Raw genomic sequence first — 23,078 nt, forward strand, 5'->3', positions numbered from 1 at the left:
GTCAGAGTCAGAACACAACACGATGAAGTGAGGTGATAAAACCTTTTATTCAAATATTGGATCTGTTTACTCTCGATCCATAACTTCTTATTTAATGTAAATAAACAGAAACAAGTGACTGACGAGTCACTTTGATCATAAAACCAGAGAAAAATACACAAGTATTTACAGTTCTCTGTCACATCCAAACATCAACAGGACGCGAACCACCACGAACCAGATTCACTGGTTTTCATTTGAAACTAGTTCAGAACTGATATTAAACTTCTGATGAAAATAAATATCGTTGTTCAAACATTAAAGATTCCGACTTACGGTCAAACTAACTCTTCCCGGTTTCTCATGTTTTACATGAGAACTAAAAAACTGACCTGAGATCTGACTGCTGTGTTCTAGTTACACAATTTTTTTCCAAGTAATGTCTGGTGTGTAACAGTTAATCCTGAGGACATTTCCTCGTGCCGGAAAATGGAGAATGTGCTCAGCTGATTACAGCCTGCTTATCATATTTGACATTTTAGGAAATAATCTGTGAAACACTAGAAGTTTGGTGAGTACAAGAAGCAGCGTGAATATCCAAGTGAGGATTTTCTTAACTGACAAACAGGCTCATCTAAACACTATGAAAAAGACTGACATCATATACTACTACACTAAACTAACCATCCAGTCATCGTTTCTGTCATTTTACAGAAAAACCTTCCAGACCCTTCCAGCTGAGGACGGACAGGAAGGCGGAAACGATCCATCCTCTGATTCGGATCTGAACTTGAACTAAGCTGGAGGTGATGTTCACCTGAAGCTCCACAGGTGATGAACGATCTGCTTCACTCTCCTTTAAAAGCAGCTGAGAACTCTCTCCATGTTCCTCACAGCGACGAACCAGCTGCTTTCTAGAAAATGACCATGACGACAGAACGAAAGAACCAGACCTCTCTGATGGAGCCGGCGCTAAAAAACAACCTGCTCTGTACACGTAACGAACAAATCTTCAAACCCAAATAAATACTCAGTTTAATAAATAACCAAACAGGAAGTCATTCTCCCCGAATCAGTTTCTGTGTGACGATCAGTCTCGCAGCCTGTGACTGCGCGTCCACACACACGATCGGCTACAGGGACTGGCTGGGTAAAGAGCTGTGGTCCTCCTGCAGGTCTCCACCTTCCTCCTCCTCCCCCACCTCTCCTCCTTCCATCCAGGGGTGAGACAGGATCTCCTCCAGCGTTGGACGCTCCTCGGGGCGGTACGACAGACACCAGCGAATCAGAGACTGGCATTCTGGGAAGAAAAGGGGAGAGCTGAGGTGACGCAAGGTTGTGGTTCAACAGACAGAATGAGGTGAAGACACAGTTCTTTGAGCCAATCAGCTTTCACAGGAGCACAGTGGCAGGCGGGACCTCCGCTCACCTGTAGAGACCCGCCTGGTGAAAAGGGGCGTGGCGGTGACGATCTCCTGGTCACACTGGAATGGGATGTCACCGCAAACCATGTCAAAGAGCAAGACACCCAGAGACCAGACGGTGAGGGAGACGGCCTCGTAGGACTGAGACAGGATCCACTCAGGAGGACTGTAGACCCGAGTCCCTGAGGAGACACGAGGCGAGTGTGAAACAAAGGCTGCAGGATTTCTCTGTCTGATTCTTTTCAAATTCAAAGAGCGTTATTGGTCCATTTTCAGAAAACAGCAGAAACTCCATGAGCACTGACAGAAACTGACAGTGTGATCAGCGGTCACCATGGGAGAGGGCAGCAGATTTAACATCGTCTGTACCTTCGAACTCGCTGTACGGCGTCTCTTTGAATGGAGCCCCTGATCCAAAGTCAACGATCTTGACGTCGAGCGTCCTCGTGTCGACCACGATGTTCTCGTCTTTGATGTCTCGGTGCACGACGCCGTGAGCGTGGACGAACAGCAGCGCCTCCACGATCTGCCGGAAGAACCTGACGGACACAAAGCGCGCAGAGAAGTTTAACACCGCGAGTCCACCGACACAGAATCCGACGCTCAGAGAAACGATGCGTTCAGAGGGTCGAACCTGAGCGCGAGGCGTTCAGACAGAGCTCCCGTCTCAGTGATGAAGTCGAACAGATCCTGACACTGCGGCGGCCGCTCCAGCACCAGCAGGATGCCCTGCCCCTCCACCTCGAACCAGTCCAGCATGCGGACGACCCCCCCGTGACCCCCGACCTCCGACAGCCGTTGCAGCAGAGCGACCTCCATGGGAACGGGGCTGACCTCGCCGGGCTGCAGGGCGAGACGGATTATAAACAATTTACCATCATTGATGAGAAAAAAACAGATTTTTGGCTATTTTTCTAATGAATGACTGACGTTTGAGCTCGATTCAGAAATCAGCTTCTGATTAACGACCTCATTAGTGAAAGAACTGAACCAAGAAAAAAGAAGATGCACAAACTAACTGTAAATTAAAGTTAATGATAAAATCTGTTTAGTAATGACAGCAATCATAATAATATGTCTGGTGAGATAAATACATTCGTAAAAACTCCATCAAGTTAGAACATCTACAGCAGTTACTGTGACGTCCACGAGGCCACAGGTAACAGGTGATTTCTCACTTTCAGTGAGTCAGACAGAAACCTTTTGGTTTTTTGGTTCCTGTGAGTGTTATGGGTTTTTTTCCCCCCTGAGTCAGCATCTACAGGCGCGTTCCAGGTGCTTTTTCTGTGGTGGGGGGACTCCCACTTAAAGTTGTCATGAATAAGAAATTAGTTTGTTAACTGAGGGGAAATCCTACAGCATTATTTACTGAACCGTGACAGAATCACAGGTTTCTGTAGGAACTAGGGGCCAGCCCCCACCCACGTCTGTAATGCACCCGTCAATCAGCAGAGGGCAGAGCTGACCTGAGGTCAGTCCTGACATGTTATTGTCATGTCACTTTCAGCTCGAGGTTCTCCAGTTTTTTTTTTATTTAACAGTGAACTGAATGTATTTGTAGGTCAGACCAGATGTTTGAAGAAGTCACTTTGGTCTCTAGGAAACGGATTTCTGACATGCTAAAGTCAACACTCCTGAAAAACTCACCAGTCTGGCCCACTGCTGAACTCTGTCACTGGAAATCTGTTTAATGGCAACCTGGGTGGACAAAAAGAACACAAACATTTGCAGCAGCAGCAACTTAAGCAGTAAGTAGGAGTCAGTATGTGAGGCTAGTGACAAGTTAACAAACTGCTTAAATAAATATGCATAAATATCAAGAACAGGGACAGGCGAGTGGAGACACAAAGGTATGACTGAAGGATTGTAGTCTGACCTGCAGTCCATCAGAGAGCCTCTGGCCTGAAAACACTGAACCGAAACCGCCGCTGCCGAGCAGAGAACCGCAGCTGTACTGACTGCAGAACGGTTCCTTCACTGGGAGACAGAAAACACAGCACATCAGTCAACTGGGGACACTTTCTGCACAGAATTTAATTCAACGATACAGTAAAAAGCAACATGTCAGCCTAAAACACATCCGGTGGCCCAGGCACGTTCTGGCTGCTGTACACTGACAGATGCAGTCAATGAGACGGGGTTAACAGGGTCTGTGCCGGACAGCTTCAGTGTTACATGTCATATTTCCACTGGACACTGAGGTGGATCAGCATTAACATCATATGTTTGGACTGTTGAATGGACAAAATGACACATTTTCTAAAGGGAAAACATGATGGAGAGATGACTCACTAATGTTGACATTTCTAGACTGAAAATATAAAACTATGGATGGATAACATTTTGTTTGTCCCGTTCATTTATGTTAATCTATTATCTCACGTCCATCACATTTAAACTCACACAGTGGTGGATTATTAGTGTTCAATCCAAACGTTTCCAGAGCTGTCTGTCTACCTGTCTGTCTACCTGTCTGCCACCTGAAGCTGTTTAACGCTCCTTTCAGCCTACATTTCCTGTTATTGTCATAAAAAGGCTTCTTTCTTTCGGTTTAAAATCCAACACTAGTCTCAGTGGGAGTCGCACTTGGTTCATTTTTCACTGTATTTTTCGCGTGAAACTAACTAAAAATGCGGTTACCGTGGGAACGGCTCGAGCTAACCCGACCACCCGGTGAAATAACACATAAGGAGCGCTGATCCTTAAATTGGCTGTTTTTTAAATGTAGTCTGGTTGCAGCAGAGCTAGAAGTTTCTTTGGAGGCAGTCGGCGAAGAAACGTTGGTTTGGCTGGACGGTCAGAAACTGCGCGGACATGAACCCACTTCTCTTTCCTGAGGCTCTTACCGTGCTTTCCTCGGACCTCCTGCTCCACATGAAGCTCCACAGCTCGTTTCTCCAACATCTTCTGGAAGACTTCAGTTAGTTGAAGCTGATAAAATCCATCTTATTGCTGTTTTAATTCCTCGATCGCTTTCAAACCTTCTCCGATACGTCAACCGACCGACGCCGCCGTTTCCTCTTGTCTCTTTCCCGCTTTACGCTTTTAAATCCAATTTCAGCGAAAACAAACAGCACCAAAGGTTTTTTTCTCTTATTCGAAACTATATTAAGAAGCTGAAAATAACAAATTCAGGCGCTTCACCAAAGTTTCCACAGCTCTTTCCTTCTCCACTGTCTTACGTTACTGTTTTGTTTCGTATTTATTTATCTCTGTCTGGCCACACCCACACCGCGCACGCTGTCCAATCAGCGCTGAGGTGTGTGCTCAATGTTTTGAAACCTCCCGCCAACCACATTCAACCTGCGGTTAAATCATGAATATTCAAATCCGAGAGAGGAAATCGTAGAATTCAGAGCAGCGCGCGCTGCTGACGGGAAAGCGAGGGACGGTTTCCCCAAAACAGACACACACACACGCACGCGCACACACGCACACGCCGGTTGAACAAGGCGCGAGCTGTACCAACGGTTCCGCGATGTGCCGCACTCGTTCTCATTCTCCCTCACGCATGCGCACACAGACAAGCGTTCACTTCCTGTCAAACTCTGCGTACCTGGCCGAGTTTTCCTGGTATGAAAGTGTAAAGACCACGAGAGGCGACAGTTTGAGTCACTGTGAGAGTAAATTAGAACAAGAAACCTGTTCGTGTGCTTTTACTGGTGGTCGTTGGCAGATTTTACAAGAAAGTCCACAGTAGACGAAGATAACTCTGATTAAACATATTTCCACTAATGAAGGAAATTCATTTTCTGGTCGTGCAAATTGTTTTTTAAAACATCCAAAGTGTGATGAATGCACACTTTGTATTTTTTTTTAAATAACACTGAAACTCAACAACACCTTTTCTTAAACCTGTGATGTCATAAAACACCTGAAACTTAATTTCCCTGGCGTGGGATCAATAAAGTTTTTTCTTATCTTAAAGTTCAACAGGAGTGGAAGAATTTAGATCTTTTACTTTTACTAAAAAAAAACAAATAGTCCATTGTAGTGCATTCACTCCTGCAGTAAACAGGCACTCTGAATTATTTATTACTGTACATTAAACTCAAAGTGTAACCAGCATTTTAATATTTTAGCTTGTCCAAGTGATCTTCTTTACATGATGATATTGCAACATGATTTTGATACAGTAACATTACTTCTGTGACATTAAAAATGCTATGAACATGAACATTGATTATACTCTAAAGTTTTAGACTGATTGAACAGTAAGACTTGTCAATATGTGAGGAACTTAACATGTTACTGCAGCACAAAATATAAGAATCGTCACATTTTTGTGAGAAAATATGTCATACTTTTTCCTGTTGAAGACAAATTCTCAAAAGCTTTGTCATAATGAAAAAAACCACCATATTTTCTAAATATGTAGACATTTATTCTGCATTGTTGCACATAGAATTTCCTCTTGTGGGACAATAAAGATCTGAACTAAACTGAAGTGAACCTCATACTGTCTTCCTGCTTTGGTTTGTCAAATCAAATACGTCACCACTACTTTTGCTTAGTATCAACGATTAAGACAGTTTATTATTCAGCCTGGATGTCCTGGAGGCCTCGAGGCTTTAGGACATTATCCTGTCTGCTGTGTGTATCTGCGTGAATTATTTGTGCTTGAGACATTATGTCGTTGACACACAGTCTGTATTCATAGTTTGTTTGAAAAAGGCAAAGAGAAGAGAGGAAATAACACAAAATAATAAGACAAAAAGTCTGTGAATGAAGAAAGGATGTAACACAAAAACGAAAGACAAACACTGGGATGAACATGAATGAGACAGAAAGAGGCAGAGGAGATGAATGAGGAAGAGATGACAAAAGAGAAGAAAGGAAGGAAGTGGGTGAACAGAGTAAGAAAAGGAAGGTCGAGGTCAAGTCAGCAGGAAACAGAAGAAATAAAGAAAGAAGAAAAGACAAGGAAGCAAAAAAGTAAAAAAAAAAAAAGAAAAATAAGACGCACTGAAAGAAATGTGGAGACAGAAAAGATGTTCAGTGTATTTGTGTGCAGAGAAGAAATAAATCTTCCAAACATGTTTTTTTCAGAAACATTTTCCTCTTTTTATTCCAAGAAAAAAAAGATCTTTTCATCCCAAACAAGAAAATAAAATAAAACAAACTTATAATATTAATAATAACAACAATAATCAATCATTAAGAGGATAAGTATGACAATTCTCATTTTTTTTCTCTCCTTTTTTATTTGTTGCTTTTTCTCTATGATGATATTGGTCGTGGTCAATTAAACATGCAGCTAAATAAGTCTGATGATGATGACGATGATGATGGAGGTGATGGTGGTTGAGGAAGAGCAGGGGGTGGAGGAGGAAGAAGAGGAAGACATAAAGGAGAAAGAGGGAGGAGAAGTTACAGACCGTGGAGTCTTTGCTGGCTGTTGAAGACGCATTTTGTTTCTCAGATAATGATTGATGTGTGTTGGCTGAACACGGCTGCCGCTGGGAGCTGTGAAGAGGACGGGGGACATGATTTCACTACTGGCTGCTAAGCTAACTGTAATGAAGCTTGCTAGTGGTATTAGGAACCTGGATTCTGCAAGAAGTAGCTTTAATAAGGTACATAATAAGGCTTCAGGTGATAGCTTGCTCGCTAAAGAGCATGCTAACATTGCCTACATGCCAGACTGGTCATCTTTTCAATCATGTTGAGCTTTCCTCCAACAAAATCGCAGCCAGCGCCAGTTGGGGCTGACAAAGGTTAAGGTTGGTCGTCGTGTTCAATTCTGATTAGCATGGGACAGTTTTCAGTTCTGATTAGCATTCCTCATCTGGTAGGAGCTGTGAGAAGGTTAAAAATGGGGTAAAAGAGGTTCACTCTCTGCAGCTAAGAACATTGTAGGTTATTAGCATGTGAGCAGGAACGAGCATTAGAGCAAAGTAAGACTTCATGTGATAGCTTGCTCTCTAAAGAGCATGCTAATTTTGCCTACAGGACACCGATATATGGTACCATTAGCATTGTCGTCATTTTCAGTTCTGATTAGCATGGAGCTAGCAATCCTCACACCACATGGCTGCCAGTGGGAGTTAAAAGAGGAGTAAGAATGAGGGGGAAATTATTTTGCTATTGACAGCTAAGCTAACAGTAACACAGCTTGTTAGCATTGTCAGAAGGAACTAGCTTTAAAACATATTAAGACTTCAGATGTTAGCTTGCTTGCAAAAGAGCATGCTAACTTAGCTGACAAGACACTGATACGTACTGGTTGCTTTTCCAAATTTGGTTGGCATGAGACAGTTTTTAATTTCGATTAGAGTTCACAAAACTCACAGAATGGCTGCCAGTGGGAGCTACGACAAGTCAGAATGAGCAGGGAAAAAAATGCTATAGTTAGCTAAGCTAACTTTAATGCAGCTTGATAGCAGTGCTAAAAGGAAATATCTTTAAAACACAGTAAGACTTCAGGTGATAGCTTGCTCGCAAAAGAACATGCTAACTTAGCCAACAGCACACTGATACACTGTCCTGTTTAGCATTCTCATTGAAATGGCCCTGATAGCCGGAGAGCTAACAGCCTGCTACAACCTGAATGATCAATCCAATTTGTTGACACCCAAACAGAAACATCAAAAAGTAAACCGATGATGTCTGATGATGAATGTCATCAGTGTTGCCTGTTGAAAGCTGCAAAATATGACGTTTACATGTCAAGAAAATGAAATGACGACTGACGCTCCGTGAGTCATTCTGGAGAAAGACTGCCGATCTGACCATCTCTCCGTCCTCACACGAGATTACACGTTAGCCTCCCTTTCCCTCCCCCCTTCCCCTCCTGTGCACGAGCTCGAACAGTTCCGGTCGCTGATTGGCTGGAATAGTGTTGTGGTTTGGTTCGAGCCACTTTGCTTGCTCCCCTTTTTCAGAGCAGACAGCGACTGCGAGGCGAGATCTGCTGAATATCGACGAACTTTGAGCAGAACAACTCCACCTTTAAGACCGAGCTCCATCTGAGTGGAAACCAGAGCATGGGAGGGGGGTGTAAATGACACTGATCACTATTGGCTAGAAGGTGGATGAGGAAACGAGACGGAGGAAAAGAGGGAGGGAAACGGGGAAGGAAGGAAGAAGAGACGACAGAATGGAGAGTGATGAGCAGATGAGTGAAAACATCTGGAGAAAAAAACAAGTTTGCATTTCTTTGTTTGATGTTTTATTTTTTTCCCTGGTCGATCTCCTTCTGCGGGTCAGAGGCGAGGGGGGGGCTCAGGATGTTGGAGGGTGGGACGGGGGCACGGGGAGGTCAAAGGTCATCGTTGTATTTGTGTGTTTTTGCGTGTCAGCCAGCTATCAGCTGCTGTCCGGTGACGGCTCTCTCTCTCGATGCATGGCGGCGCTCTGGTGTTTCATGCTGTCCAGGTACTCCTGCTGAGAGACAGCCAGCACCGACGCCAGAATCTCATCGTCCTCCCAGTCCGTCAGACCTGAAACACACAGACCAGTTCACACACCAGGTACTGACAGTGCTGAGGCTCATGTCAGAACACATTCAACTCTAGGAGTCTAAGAGACAGTACAGTCACTGTGAGGCTGTAGTTAGCATTAGCATGCTAACATGTTGATGACTAACAGGCATAATGTTTACAACCTTATGACAGAGTCACAGGTTCACCAAGTTTACTACAGTTCATCCTGAGGGGAACATGACTGTCCGAAACGTTTCATGACGATCCGTCTGATAGCTGTTGAGATGTTTCAGTCTGGACCAATGAGGCGGGTCAACAGACACGGTCTGTCCTTCATGGTCCCACATGATGAATCCTAACAACTCTGTTGATCCGCTGACTATCAGTATCACACAAGTTATAAAGAGATGTCTATTTTTCTCCATTTTCGAAGGTTTTATATACATACTTAAGTTAGAAAAGACAGCCCTGAAAACTTCCCATGTCGCCCTTTCTGCTGACACTGTCCTCACAACAATAACCCTCCATCGTGACTGCTGGAGATCAAACCGTGTGTTTTCACCATGAGCATTACAGCCGCACTGAGCTGCTGGCCTGGCTGTAAACTCTTGGTCTTGTCTACATCTAGCACACGAATAAATCATTTCAAAGGACTCCAGTGAAGCACTGGATAACAACTCATGATTATGTCTCATGAAAATACAATTTAACGAGCAGTAAAGCCACGAAACAGACAGAAACATCTGTCTGAGGGATGTTTCTGTCTGTGCTCTGATACAAACACTTCTGATAAAACTGTTAGATACAAAAACACTGAAACTGTGTGTTTTCACAGGGTGACACTGGCCTGTGCTTCAACTCACATAACCTCGCACGCACACACACACACATGCAAACACACACACACCATGCTCTGCTCCACTCGGCTGCTTCCTCTTGTGGTTTGACAGTAAACAACAGTAAGTCCCACGTTTCCCATAGAAAGCTCAGTTTAGCTGTGTGCTGTTCTTTAGTTTAAACTGAAGAACATCAGTCTTCATCACTGAAGTTTTTTCTCATGAAAAAACAAAACACACAGTTGAAAAAGACTCAGAACAGCTAATAATGAAGCAGAAAGCTCATGACTAAGTTTGTTTTTCCAGGCACTGGGCTGACTGCTGCCCCCTGTGGCCAACATGCTAAATAACACTTTGTCTGGTTCACACCACCTGCAGGAGCCAAACCAAGGTGGCATTTATGCTCACATGGGGCTGGTGCTACAGTAGTGGCACGGGTAGTAGAAGCAGCAGTTGTAGTACTAACAGCTAAGTTGCATTAGCAGTAGCTGAGACAGTGGCAGCAGTAGTAATAAACACTAGCACCAGAATTAGCAGCAGTCGGAAAACACCTCGACTGCAGCTACGAACAGAGTCTGTGTCTTACCAAACGCTGTAGGAGACATCTCCTGCATGATGGCTCTGTACTCCAAATGATGACGGCTCTGATTACTGGGACCTACACACACACACACACACACACACACACACACACACACACACACACACACACACACACACACACAGTCAACAGGAAGGAGGAATGAGTCAGTTCAGGATTAATGTTGACAGTTTTGTTTTTGTTTTTTTACTTAGATTGTACAGTTTTTATTTAGATTGTACGGTTTTATTATCTCTTTTTAATATATGTCCTGTCACAGAGGTTGAAGAGTAACGAAATTTCGATTCTCTGTTTGTCCTGTACATACTGCAAAATCGACAATAAAGCTGACTTTGACCTTTGACCAAACATCTGAATCTTCCTCTTGATGTTCACTAAAGATCTCAAGATAGCCAGGTTGGCTGCGGTACATCAGTGCATGGAACAGATCTCTACCAGGTGAGCTACCTGAGGAGGAGAGTCAGTCTGTTGTATCACTGCAGTCACATGCACACTGTGACTCCCGTTTTATTTGACCGTTTTTAAACTTTTCTCTTTAGATTTTGTGTCTTCTGTTTCTTTACATCTCTCCTGTGAAGCACTTTGAATTGTACAAACACACCTGAAGAGGAAATCTGTTTTTCTTTTATGTAGACAGTTTAGAATGTGGTGAGAGATGAGGGGAAAAAAACAACCTGTGTGTGTGTTTGTGTGCGTGCGGGTGTTACCTGGCGCGCAGGGGGAGGGGGGTTTGCTTAGGATTAGGGCGGCTCCGGCGGGGGATGGGGGCTTGTTGTTGGTCGACGGGGCAGTTGTGAGTTCGGAGTGGGAGGGGTCTGAGTCCCGTTGCCGTGGTGACCGGGCGCTCCAGTCGTCCAGTCCGCTGGAAGCCGCCGCCGTCGCCGAGCTGCAGGTGGCGCTGGCCTTACGGGGCTGAAGGTGGGAAAATGTTTCCATTTATCGTTAATAGTTTAGCTTCAACAGGTGTGTTTGATTGACAGCTGAGTTGGCGGGGGGGTGGAGCCTTCGTGTAAACAAACATGGTAACCATAGTTACATGTGACAGACAGCGTAACCTATGCAGCCTATAACACCCGAATTTCCCTGGCTGGGGATTAATGAAGTCTTAAATTATCTTATCTTGTCTGCAGGTAGGTTTACCTGCTTCACTACATTCTGAGAATCACGTCTTTGAATGAGATCAGCAGGCTCAAAGCATAATGTCTGTTCACTGCAAGGCTGACAGCGCTCTCTGTTTCACATGTTACTCAGATGGGACAAAAGCATGATGCTCAATGATGGGTCCTGCCCTCCACCCGTACCTGTCTGGCCTGTTTCTCCTGGTCCTGCAGCCACTGCAGGTAGGACTCCCGGGCCACCTGCTCCTCGATGGCCTCGTTGGTGGCCTCCCAGTCCGTCGCCCTCTTCTTATCCTCCAACATCTGCTGCTCGATCCACGACTCCTCTGACGTCTTGATGGCCGACTTCATCAGAGACTGCTCTGCGTACTGAGGGGAGGGGGGGGGGGGATCCACCATCAGTTAATGCATGTACCACACACACGTTAGGTTTTCATCGTTTTTGGGGACATTACATAGACTTGCATTCATTTCCTGGAGACTTACCGAACCATAATGTACAGTTCAGTTGTGCCTTCAGTTGATGTGGTGTACGTGACAACAACTTAAGCTTGTATTTTTTTTGAAAGTGTGCTGAATTAGCCGTTAGCAGCTGCCGTTAGCAGCTCCTGTTAGCAGCTCCTGTTAGCAGCTCCAATTAGCAGCTGCCGTTAGCAGCTGCCGTTAGCAGCTCCCTTTAGCAGCATGTTCACTGATGTACAAACAGCATTAACTAGACGACTTTTCTTCCTTGTGATTTCTAAGTGGACATGTGGACGTTTGTACATCAGAGAGAACGACTTCCTCTAGAAGTTGTTTGTCACACTGAACCTAAAGACGTGTTTCATGTGTTCACAGACATGAAACACACATTTATGACGCAGTCAAATCTGAGCTCTTGAGTTTTTTGATGCGACTATGTTGAGGTATCTGAATGACGTCCATGAACTACAATAACCAACTTCCTGTAGTTTTCACTACACCTGCATACACCTGTCCCTTCACCTCCCACAGCATTGTTGCCTCATGTCTCTCCCTCCTCATCCCTCCGTCAGCTCGCCTCACAGTTGGAAAACCTTGAAAAGTGTCTGGTTTTCGTACCCCGGGTTTGAAGGCGGGCAGTCCCAGTCCGACGCCGATCGTGGCCTTGTTGGGATTCACCACAGAGTTGTAGTGGATGTTGCGGTGGTAGCTGACTCTGATTGGCTCGTCGTTATTCTGGTGGATGCCGTGGAACGTGTTGATTGGCTCTGTGGTGGAGGAAGAGGAGAGGATAGGAAGTGGGGTCAGGTCGGTGGGATGTGATTGGCTGATGATGGCAGATCTGGAGGTTGTTATTGGCCAGACAGACTCACCTGTGCTGTACTGGTACACCTCCACTGGTCTGTTGTACATCTCAGCCATGGCCTGCATCTCAATGTGGTTGCCATGGCAATTGTTTTTCCTCTTCCTGTTGATGTATGTGGTGAAGTCCTCTGTCACATAGTTGGAGAAATAGTCTGCGTTCTTCATCTGGAAGGAAAACAAACGTTATTATCAGAGACAAATCATGGCTGATAAACAGACTGTCAGTGAACAGAAGAGGTGTGTGTACAGTCACTCACCAGGTAGTCCATACAGTGTTTCCTGACCACTTCATGCATGTCCTGGTCTCCATACACCTGATCAGCTGAGACACACACACAGAGTTTGGGTTAGATGTAAACTGAAAGTGTGTGTATACACGAAGGCAGAGAAGTGCAGACACAGATTTATAAAGCTGCAGGTTTTATTATGACACTGTGACAGACGTCAGTTTCCGAGGTGGACTAGTGTCCAACCAACAGGACGGTGAAGACGAGTGAATGTCTTGGATTTCAGAGTCTTCCACATGCATCAGCTGATACTGGTCAACAATTCACTATTTAATTTCATCGACTGCACATTATTGCACTTCAAGTGCAAATCAACCTGTAGACTACAGACCTTCCACAGGGCCAGAGGCTTTGTTTAGACTCGCCTTCGCGGCGCTCCTGAAAGGTGATAAATAAAGTTTACTACTTACTAATTTCACCTCCTGCATCTAAACCAGTGGTTCACAAAGTTCCCTCAAATAGAAAAACACTAGACGACATTAACATTGTTCACATTTTCGTATTATGTTTTCGAGTGTAAACAGGCTCTGTGACCAAACCTCAGTCTACTCGGCTAAGACGAGTGGTCACGTAGCCTGTTTGCTGGTCGTCATAGCAACCTGACATGGTGATGGAAAGACCCGTTAATGCAAATACAGCCCAAAGAGAAGCTGCTACAGTTCAGCCCTCAACACGGTCTGACAGGACAACAAAAGCTAAATCAGAGGGAAGCTGGCTGTCCCACACCTGAACGTGCCATCCGCAGGAAAAACTGTCAAATGCAGCAACTGTGACAAATAGTTTCATCTTGAGACAAAACACCCTCCTCAGCCAGCAGGACGTTGCTGCTCCAAGCCAACAAATACCTGTAAAACGATGGTTTGTCATTATGCTTCAGTTTTTGCAAGCAAACAAGATCGAACATCAGTGAGCTTTAGAGGCACTGGGAGGTGGCTAGGCTAACTGTTTTCCCTTCTTTCCAGTTTTTATGCTAAGCTAAGCAGCTGCTGCCTGTAGCTTCATAATTACCGTAGAGACATGACAGTGAGTTGGACAGAGAGTGTAACAGAAAGACTGAAAATACTCGTTCTATTTCTTTATTCTGCGTCACAAATCAACTCAGAATCGATTTCTGGCGTCATCAGTCTACATCAAAGAGAATCTGATTTCCAAGGATTCAGCCCTGATTGGTGTCTCTCTCTCTCTCTCTCTATCTCTCTCTCTCACGCACGCATGTGCACGCACGCACGCGCACGCACAGATATGCAAATGAGCGTCACACTGGTCTGATTTCCAGCAAGTCACATGGTCTGTCACCACAGCGATTCTCAGAATCTCCCCGACAACTTCCTTCTTCTGATCAGCAGTGCGTGTGTGTGTGCGTGCATGTGTAAAGTTCAAGCGCACACGCACACACACACACACACCTAAGCACAGGGACTCTCTCATAACAAAACTAACACATGGTTAAGCAGCAGCAGCAGGTGTGTATCAGAAACAAGAATCTCCCAACACATCACCTTGTGTGTGTGTGTGTGTGTGTGTGTGTGTGTGTGTGAGCATGTACGCATATGTGTGTCACCCTCCTCCAGGTTCATGCAGTTCAGTGTTTTTCAGGCCCAGGTCATGTGACGGTCGTGCATTGATGTTACAGTCATTCTGCTTCTTGGAGCAGACGAGCGTTAATGGTTCTAGTGCTGTTCATCATTAGAGATGCACTGATGCAGCTTTTCTCTAACCTCAGGATTTCTGCTGCTGATACGAGTCAGAAACACACCGAGGAAAGCCCACAATCCACCAGCACAGCATCACACACACTGCTTAAATACACTGATACTGTCAGAGAGAGGAGGAGAGGAGGAGAGGAGGAGAGGAGGAGAGGAGGAGAGAGGAGAGAGGAGGAGAGGAGGAGGAGAGGAGGAGAGAGAAGGAGAGGAGGCAGAGAGAGGAGAGGAGGAGAGGAGAGAGGAGGAGATGAGGAGAGAGGAGGAGGAGAGGAGGAGAGAGAAGGAGAGGAAGCAGAGAGAGGAGAGGAGGAGAGGAGAGAGGAGGAGATGAGGAGAGAGGAGGAGGAGAGGAGGAGAGAGGAGGAGGAGAGGAGGCAGAGAGAGGAGGAGAGGAGGCAGAGAGAGGAGGAGAGGAGGCAGAGAGGAGGAGAGAGGAGGAGAGGAGGAAAGAGGAGAGAGGAAGCAGCGAGAGAAGGAGAGAGGAGGCAGAGAGAGGACAGGAGAGGAGACAGAGAGAGGAGAAGAGGAGGCAGAGAGGAGGAGAGAGGAAGAGAGGAGTAGAGGAGGCAGAGAGGAGGAGAGGAGGCAGAGAGAGGAGGAGAGAGGAGGAGAGGAGGCCAGGATTGACAACAAAAGAGGAGGAGAGGAGGCAGTAAGGACACTGAGAGAGGAGGAGGGGAGGCAGAGATGAGGACAGGAGAGGAGGCAGAGAAGAGACAGAGAGAGGAGGAGAGGAGGACAGGAGAGGAGGCAGTAAGGAGGCACAGAGAGGAGGAGAGGAGGCCAGGAGAGGAGGAGAGGAGAGGAGGCAGAGAGGAGAGAGACAGAAGGAGAGGAGGCAGAGAGGAGGACAGGAGAGGAGAAGAGACAGTAAGGAGACCGAGAGACGGCCAGAGAGAGGAGGAGAGGAGGCCAGGAGAGGAGGCAGTAAGGAGACAGAGGGAGGAAGAGAGGAGGCAGAGAGGAGGTCAGGAGAGGAGGCAGAGAGAGGAGGAGAGGAGGCCAGGAGAGGAGGAGAGGAGGCAGTAAGGAGACAGAGAGAGGAGCAGAGGAGGCGAGGAGAGGAGAGGAGGAGGCTATATAGTAAATGTGTGTTAGCTGCTGAGAAACATGACACAGATAGACTTCTGCAGAATTAATAACAAACCACACACACACACACACACACACACACACACACACACACACACACACACACACACACACACACACACACACACACACACACACACACACACACAGAGGAAACCACAACGAGCACTCTGGTTGGTCAGCCTGGACGTTATTCTAAGAAAGGGGCCTGAGAAAAGAGCGCTGTGTTCAACCTGCTTGTTATATTAATGATGTCGATAAAGTTTTATCTGAAGCTTGCAGTCTCAGACTCCACCCTGACCACCAGCACTGGACTGCAAATTCTGGGTACTGTGGCTCACTAACAGGCTTTCAGAAACTGTCGGCTGGAAGCTAAAACACAGAATAACTGGTCTGTGGGCAGATCTGTCAATGGGTTAATCAATAAAGAAAGAAAATTGGACGCATTTACACCACGAACGAGACAGAGTTACAGTATGAGTACTGCAAGCAGTTACAGTATGAGTACTGGAAACAGTTACAGTATTAGTACTGGAAACAGTATTAGTACTGGAAACAGTATTAGTACTGGAAACAGTTATAGTATTAGTAATCGTATTTGAGGTGGAAGCAGTCATAGTAGAAGCATCAGTCACAGTAGTGAAAGCAGTGGAAGTTATGGATGTCCTGATCAGAGTGCTTTAATATTGATTATCTGTCGAATCCAGTCTGATACATCTATTTAGTCGATCATCCTCTATTAGAAGTAGCAGTATTCATAGAAGTAATTTCTTTTCATTTCATTTAAGTCACTGATGTTCTTCAGTCGACCAGTCAGAGTAGTGAGGTCACAACTCTTCTGTAGAAGTCTATCAGATCTGAAGCCCCACCCACTAGGAGCGTGTCACTGACTGACTGAGGAGCAGTGCAGCTGACCAATCAGAGCAAGGCAGCGACGTTGAAATTCTCCCTTTATCACTTAGCAGGAAGTCTTAGCTCCAACTGTACAAGACGGACTCATGAGTAATTTAAAGGAGCTTCTCAAGAAATTTGCGGGTGATGCAGGCGGATGCAATTCTCTGTAGGAAAGGTCTAAAAGAAAACAACCAGGGTCCTTTTCTAATTCTGTTCTTAAATATCCCACTAATTACCTCAGAAATAAGTGTCTAGAATCTGTAAATAAATTTACACTCCACAAGCAGTGGAAATTCGTCCCCTATCAGTGGACTTTACTTCAAAATTTTAACTGATTTGCATCACAAGTGAGCAGAATCCATGTGGAGTGTGGAGAGCAGCCCAAGAATCAATACACGTTCCTCTCCAAAGATATGTATGTGACAGGTCCAGGTGTAAAATACCAAATTAGGAATATAACGACCACCCACACCTGTCAGTACAGAGGGAGCATGTGCAGGGGATACAGAAGAATATTCATCTTAATGAGACTGATTCGACTCATCAAGGACAGAGGTACGTCATCGCTCTCTGTTTCAAAAACAAGAGAATGTCGTCTGTATACAAGGAACTTCTACACTACACTTTCCCATCATTATTCCTGTTGTGCAGTTTGTAGCTGAATGTTTTCAGCCATTGGTTCTAATGCTCAGGAAAAGAGGAGTGGGCCGAGGGGGGATCCCTGGCAGATGTCTCTTGTTCCTGGCTTGCATAAATCCACTTTTTAATCATCAGATAGAGACAGGAACTTCATCTTACCAAGAAATTTCGCTCTGGTCTCGACAGAAAATGAGCTATAGAGGTCATTGTAAAACAATGTCAGTATTATTAATATCGGCTGATTTAAGGTGCTTGAACCAGTTCCCATCTATGAGAAAGGGGATTTCATTTGGCTCAGTTTTATTACGGACAAGACGGCAAGTAACCGGTCAGCCTTATTCCCTGATTCAAATTACCCGTGTTTTGCAACATGTGTCTCCCTGCTTTCCTGGTTAATAGCTGGTTTAAAGCAGATCGGTTGGCATCCAGCTGTTTTGATAGGGAACTATTGCAAGAGCTTGAATTGAAAGTCCAGACTATGTACTGTCTTTTCTAGACAGAACATCTCTTTTCAGCACTGACGTATGAAGACATGTCACAGCCCCACATATGTATGCCTTTGCAGATTCCCACAAGGCAGAGGGGTTGACATAGAGTTTAATTTTCAGTGATTAAATGCTGGCTGGAGAAAATGACGGCGCCTGACGATGTGAACGAAACCAAACCAATCAGGTGCACTTACAAGCTTTTATGAAACAGCAGCACAGGTAGACCTGTGCCCAGTTACAACTTCTGACTCAACTTAACTCTAATTACAGCGCCCCCATCAGGCCACTAAAGGCTATAGGACAAAGTCAAAGCCCCAGTGCTTCAAACATCCTGGACATAGGAGTTTTTCCTCCACATGAACTTTACTACTTTAGTTTTATCACAGTTATTGGTGCTACGTGACACTTTTCAGGGTTTGTCCGTGTTCACTGTTTACTCTGAAGCTGTGTCCCTTCAGATAAAAACTGAGAACAAAACTGTCCAACAATCAAACCGCAGCTGCTGACAGAGGTCAGTGTGTAAACACTGTTCACAACCAGCTGAGCTGTCAGACCACCTGTCTCAGCAAGGTCCCAACACCCAGCACCTGAATCCACCAGCTCAGACATTTCACCTCCACCTGAAGGGAAAGTCCACCTTTAACCCAGACAGACAGACAGACAGACAGACAGACAGACAGACAGAGCAGGCAGCAGACTGATGGAGAAACAGCGGGTTTCCTCTTTACACACACTGTACTGTTCAGTGTTCACACAAACTGTCTGGACATAAACACTCAGCTGTCGATGTTACAGTAAACCAGATCAGAGGGCACTTTGACAGAGGTCTCACACTCACTCAAACACACACACACACACACACACACTCACTCACTCAAACACACACACACACACACACACACACACACACACACACACACACACACACACACACACACACACACTTTTTGTTGAGACAGCGCATGAGGCAAATTACAGATGTGATGCGACTGCATTCAAAGACACGAGCGAGCAGCATGAAGAAAGTGTGAGCTGAAAGTGTGTATGTGTCAAAGGGTTTATTATTTCCTAACGTACAGAGAGGAGAGTAACCAGACAGAGACACACAAACGCTAACACACACACACACTCGCAGTGTCTGTTGTGAGTTGGCTAACAGCTAAGGTCTGTGCAGTTGGTACATTTGGGAATAATGAACACAAACAATAGTCAAACCTGCATGAACGACTTGAGCTGAAAATTCCCTCTCACACCCTGTCTGAGCACAGTTTCTGTTCATCATTTGTGACGTGAAAGCATGAGATTTCCACACAGTCAGAGGAAAGAAACGTGTGCTGATCACTAATAAAACCTGCAGATCATCTCTCCTGATTGGCTGCTGAAGTGTTGACCACACCGGATGTCAGTAAAGGAGGCGGTACTGCAGACTGCAGCAACATGCTCACAGAGACGACGCTAACACGGTGATGTTTAGCAGGTGTAATGTTAGTTTAGCCTGCTAGCATGCTAACATTTGCTAAGTACTATTAAACACAAAGTCCAGATGAGGCTGATGGGAGTTCTGTCATCATCAGTTCAGCAGGTATTTGCTCGTAAACCAAACTGTTGGACACATTAACTTGGTGACCTGATGATGGCGCCAGAAAAGTCAGAGGATCAGCAGAGTAACATGAACATTTCTTCAGTCTGGACCGTCCACCCATAGACCCACGCTGCTAAAAATACTGTGAAAATGAGGTAGGATTCCTGGGCCGATGACTCAGATCACTGGTGTTATGTGAGCCTCCTGCAGGTCATGACTGCATCCCCCTGACTGACGTTCAACTCTGACAGGGCCGACAGCTCAGTGATCTCTGCCCTGTGTTAACAAACACCACTTTCCCATTAAAACAATGAGGAAAAGTCTTCAGCATGAGGTCATGTGACTGACGGACAGGCAGATCGTATGAGTGACAAACAGCTGTGTGACGGCTGAGTCACAGAGCGGCCTGAGGAACTCATAATTGGAAACCACCAATGTGGTGTTACAGTTGGAAGCTTTGTGATTGGTCAGTCAGTCAGGGGAGGCGGGATCAACCTGCTGGGGTCCCCCTGGGAAAACATGAGCTACTGTATATAGTCAGCTTTTATTTTGTATTTTGTATTTTGAATTTCTTTACTTCTGTTGCTATTTTTTTTCCAACTGTTAACACCTGTTGCCTGTAACACCTGAATTTCTCCAGCTGGTGATTTATAGTCTTATCTTATCTTATCTTATCTTAAGCCCCTGATGACCCCCATTCCTCCCATTGAAAAGATCAACTAGATTTGGTCACGGGGACTTTCTTCAAGACGGGGCCTCAAAATCAGGAACCAAGACACCACCTTGGCTGCTAAAACAGTATTGATATTACTGATCAATGTGATCAATAACACCACGTGGACTCCAGTTCGAATGTGGTTGGGGACCTTTGTTGTTGAGACACCTCCCCAGCATCCAGCATCAAAGCTGGAAATGTAAGAAGGAGTCTAAATGTGTGTGAAAAGTGCATCCTGTCATCTGAGGTGTGAAAGTTGTTGTATGGATGAAACCAGAAACAGCCAGAGTGAATACATGAATCATGTGACTTAAAGGTCACTCGACTCTTCAGTGAAGAGCTGAAAACATCAGATGTGTTTCCATGGTCTGGCCTTTGACTGGACCTCTCTGAATGACGTCGTCTTGTTGTGTCTCTTCTTCTGTGGTGGTTCACATTTTCTTTTAGGATTTCCTGGAAATTTGGTGAAAGTTTGCTCTTAATTTGGCTGGAAAAGCCACGGAAGAGACGCAGAAGCACCAGTTTGGATCTCCCCATGTTTCTCTCAAGATTGTCAAATTTAATTAGGGACAAAGCTTCGTGAAGCTGTCACTGTCACTCAACGAGCAAAGAGACTCCTCCCACTTCACACGCATCAAACCAATCACAGGATCACCGGCAGTAACGCTGCTGACATGCAACAAACGCAGCAGGACTGACGGGATGTTTGGACTGAGATGCAAAAAGCCTTCAGGGATGACTGACAGCGTTGTCATGACAACACACTCCATAACACTCGGGATGCTAATCAGACCGGTCTGTCAGCTGAGTGTGGAACGTGATTCAGTACATACAGTACATAAACTGGCTGCAGACAGATACTCCATCACATCAGCATGCAGTCAACTTGATTTTCTCTTTAACTGATGTTATCATCGTGTGCTGCGTTCACGGACGCTCAGACATCTAACAGCCAGCTGCTGCAGGTTGATTTTCATGGAAATGCAGTGAAACAAAGTCTCCCTGGAAGGAGTGATGGATGATTTTTTGTTCATGTGATCTCAAACATGAAAATACAGTTATAATCCTTTAGAAATCCTCATTTTCTCGCGCGGTTCAAACGAATAAAACACTGACAGCTCTGCTCCACGTCGTCACACAGTCTTTGCCCTACTTCTCTCTGACAAAGTGTGACCAGCAGCGATGCATGCTGGGAATTATTAGCATGCCGGCCACACGTCTCTGACGAATCAGACGCGTTACTCAACAGGTCTGACAGAAGAGACGTGTCCAAACACATCTGGTTTACTGTAAGTAAACACACACACACACACACACACACACACACACACACACACACACACACACGCAGAGTGTCTCCACTGTGTGACCTTCACTCTGCATGGATCAGGTCCAGGATGTGTCAGCATGCAGCATCTCCACAGTCCTGAATTAAAACGGAATCAATCAGTAATCAAGCAGCGCATTAATGCTGCAGCATTTCACACATACAGCACTTCATATCCAGTCCTCTAGAAACCATGACAACCAGATTCATCATCCTGCGTCACACAGCATTCATATAGCGTCTTTTTAATACTTATTACCGTGAACCTCCCGTCAAAGCTGAAGACGACCCAAAAGCCAAGACAAACCAACAAAAACCTGCTTTAGTGTTTGAAACCTGACGACGACAGCCTGAACGAAGTATAACGAGAACGCCAACTGTCACGTGCTCTCGTGCTAAAAGAAACATGGACGCCATCCAGCAGCTCAAACTGTTTTTCTGCCGCGATGTTTGTGCCGAAGAGGCCAGAAAAGAAGGAAGAAGGCTCGAGGTTTGGTGAGATCCTACAGAGGGACCTGGACCTGACTGACTGTGAAACGAAGATAACTTCAGGTGACTGGTGACTTCAACTGAGCCAGACTGGGACAGACCAGGTCCAACTGAGCCAGACTGGGACAGACCAGGTCCAACTGAGCCAGACTGGGACAGACCTAGTCCAGCTGAGCCAGACTAGAACAGACCAGGTCCAACTGAGCCAGACTGGGACAGACCAGGTCCAGCTGAGCCAGACTAGAACAGACCAGGTTCAACTTGGTCCCATCTGTCCAATCAGATTCATAAAAGGCTCCACAGTCCTCATGTGTGTCAGTTCGCTCTCCAGATGTTTAGAAGACGTCCTCAGCTTGTTGACTTTATGTCCAAATATTTTCAGGCGCTTTGTGATTGGCTGTTTGTTGCTGAGCAGTCAGGTGTGTGTGTGGATCAGCTGATGGCGTGTGAGTGTTTGACAGCAGCGGTGTCACCACACCCTGAACATCACGCTGTGAAACAACAAGATGGACAGTCTGAGGCTCTGACGGCGCCCCCCGCAGGCTGCGCTGCTCATCACAGACAGACAGACACACATACACACACACACACACACCTGATTTATTATTAAATGAAGATACCGAGCAGCATATAAAGTCATTTAAAACACTTTTACCTCCTACGATTCTGTAACAGAGTATTTCTACACAGCAGCTACTGAAGCAAAGGATCCGAGTACTTGTTCCACCGCTGGCAGGGTGATTGGCAGGTCGGACAGGTTTCATCACACAGCTGGAATGTGACTTGACAACAGGAAACACACCCAGGAACGCGTACTCAGATTCTTCACTTAAAGTACGAGTATCAGTACCACAATGTAAAAACACAGGTAAGTGTAAAGTCCTGTGTTCAAAGTACGAGTCCAGAAGTATTCTCAGCCTCATGCAGCTAAAGAGGACTGGGAGACTGTAAACCACTGGTTTGGTTTTTGTTGGATTTTAGAAGATGATCTTACTTTTTTAATGTCAAATCTGAAACTGAAATTAACAATATCTGTCAGTTTTAGTAGAAGTTCAATCTCACGTAAACTGGAAATACTCAGACAAAGTAGAAGTACAACAAAATTGCCGTACAGTACAGTAGTTAAGTAAATGTACTTTGTCGACTTGTGA

At 45.4% G+C, this 23,078-nt stretch overlaps 2 protein-coding genes across 4 annotated transcripts in view; both read right to left on the bottom strand.

The window, feature by feature from the left end:
• Positions 1 to 28: 28 nt before the first annotated feature.
• pim2 (Pim-2 proto-oncogene, serine/threonine kinase) lies at positions 29 to 4,585 on the bottom strand. The gene is made up of 7 exons (XM_041945652.1): positions 4,250 to 4,585; positions 3,280 to 3,380; positions 3,051 to 3,101; positions 2,038 to 2,246; positions 1,773 to 1,942; positions 1,409 to 1,585; positions 29 to 1,279 (listed from the first exon to the last, which is right to left on the bottom strand). Exons 1-7 carry the CDS (start codon positions 4,305 to 4,307, stop codon positions 1,113 to 1,115), a joined length of 933 nt encoding a protein of 310 aa, XP_041801586.1. The 5' UTR covers positions 4,308 to 4,585; the 3' UTR covers positions 29 to 1,112.
• A 1,863-nt stretch (positions 4,586 to 6,448) lies between these two features.
• otud5a (OTU deubiquitinase 5a) overlaps positions 6,449 to 23,078 on the bottom strand; it is a 29,511-nt gene continuing 12,881 nt past the window's right edge. For 2 of the 3 annotated variants that reach the window (XM_041945598.1, XM_041945597.1), the window contains exons 3-9: positions 12,966 to 13,030; positions 12,717 to 12,873; positions 12,463 to 12,611; positions 11,566 to 11,751; positions 10,972 to 11,176; positions 10,250 to 10,321; positions 6,449 to 8,845 (exon numbers count right to left, since the gene is read on the bottom strand). In XM_041945598.1, the coding sequence (XP_041801532.1) occupies positions 8,712 to 8,845; positions 10,250 to 10,321; positions 10,972 to 11,176; positions 11,566 to 11,751; positions 12,463 to 12,611; positions 12,717 to 12,873; positions 12,966 to 13,030 (968 nt within the window). In that variant the 3' untranslated portion in view covers positions 6,449 to 8,711. Of the gene's footprint in view, positions 8,846 to 10,249; positions 10,322 to 10,971; positions 11,177 to 11,565; positions 11,752 to 12,462; positions 12,612 to 12,716; positions 12,874 to 12,965; positions 13,031 to 19,029; positions 19,115 to 23,078 lie in introns of those variants that run through there. The other variant, XM_041945600.1, reaches the window with a different exon arrangement.

Source organism: Chelmon rostratus, chromosome 10 (assembly GCF_017976325.1).
Source record: "Chelmon rostratus isolate fCheRos1 chromosome 10, fCheRos1.pri, whole genome shotgun sequence".
NCBI lineage: Eukaryota > Metazoa > Chordata > Actinopteri > Chaetodontiformes > Chaetodontidae > Chelmon > Chelmon rostratus.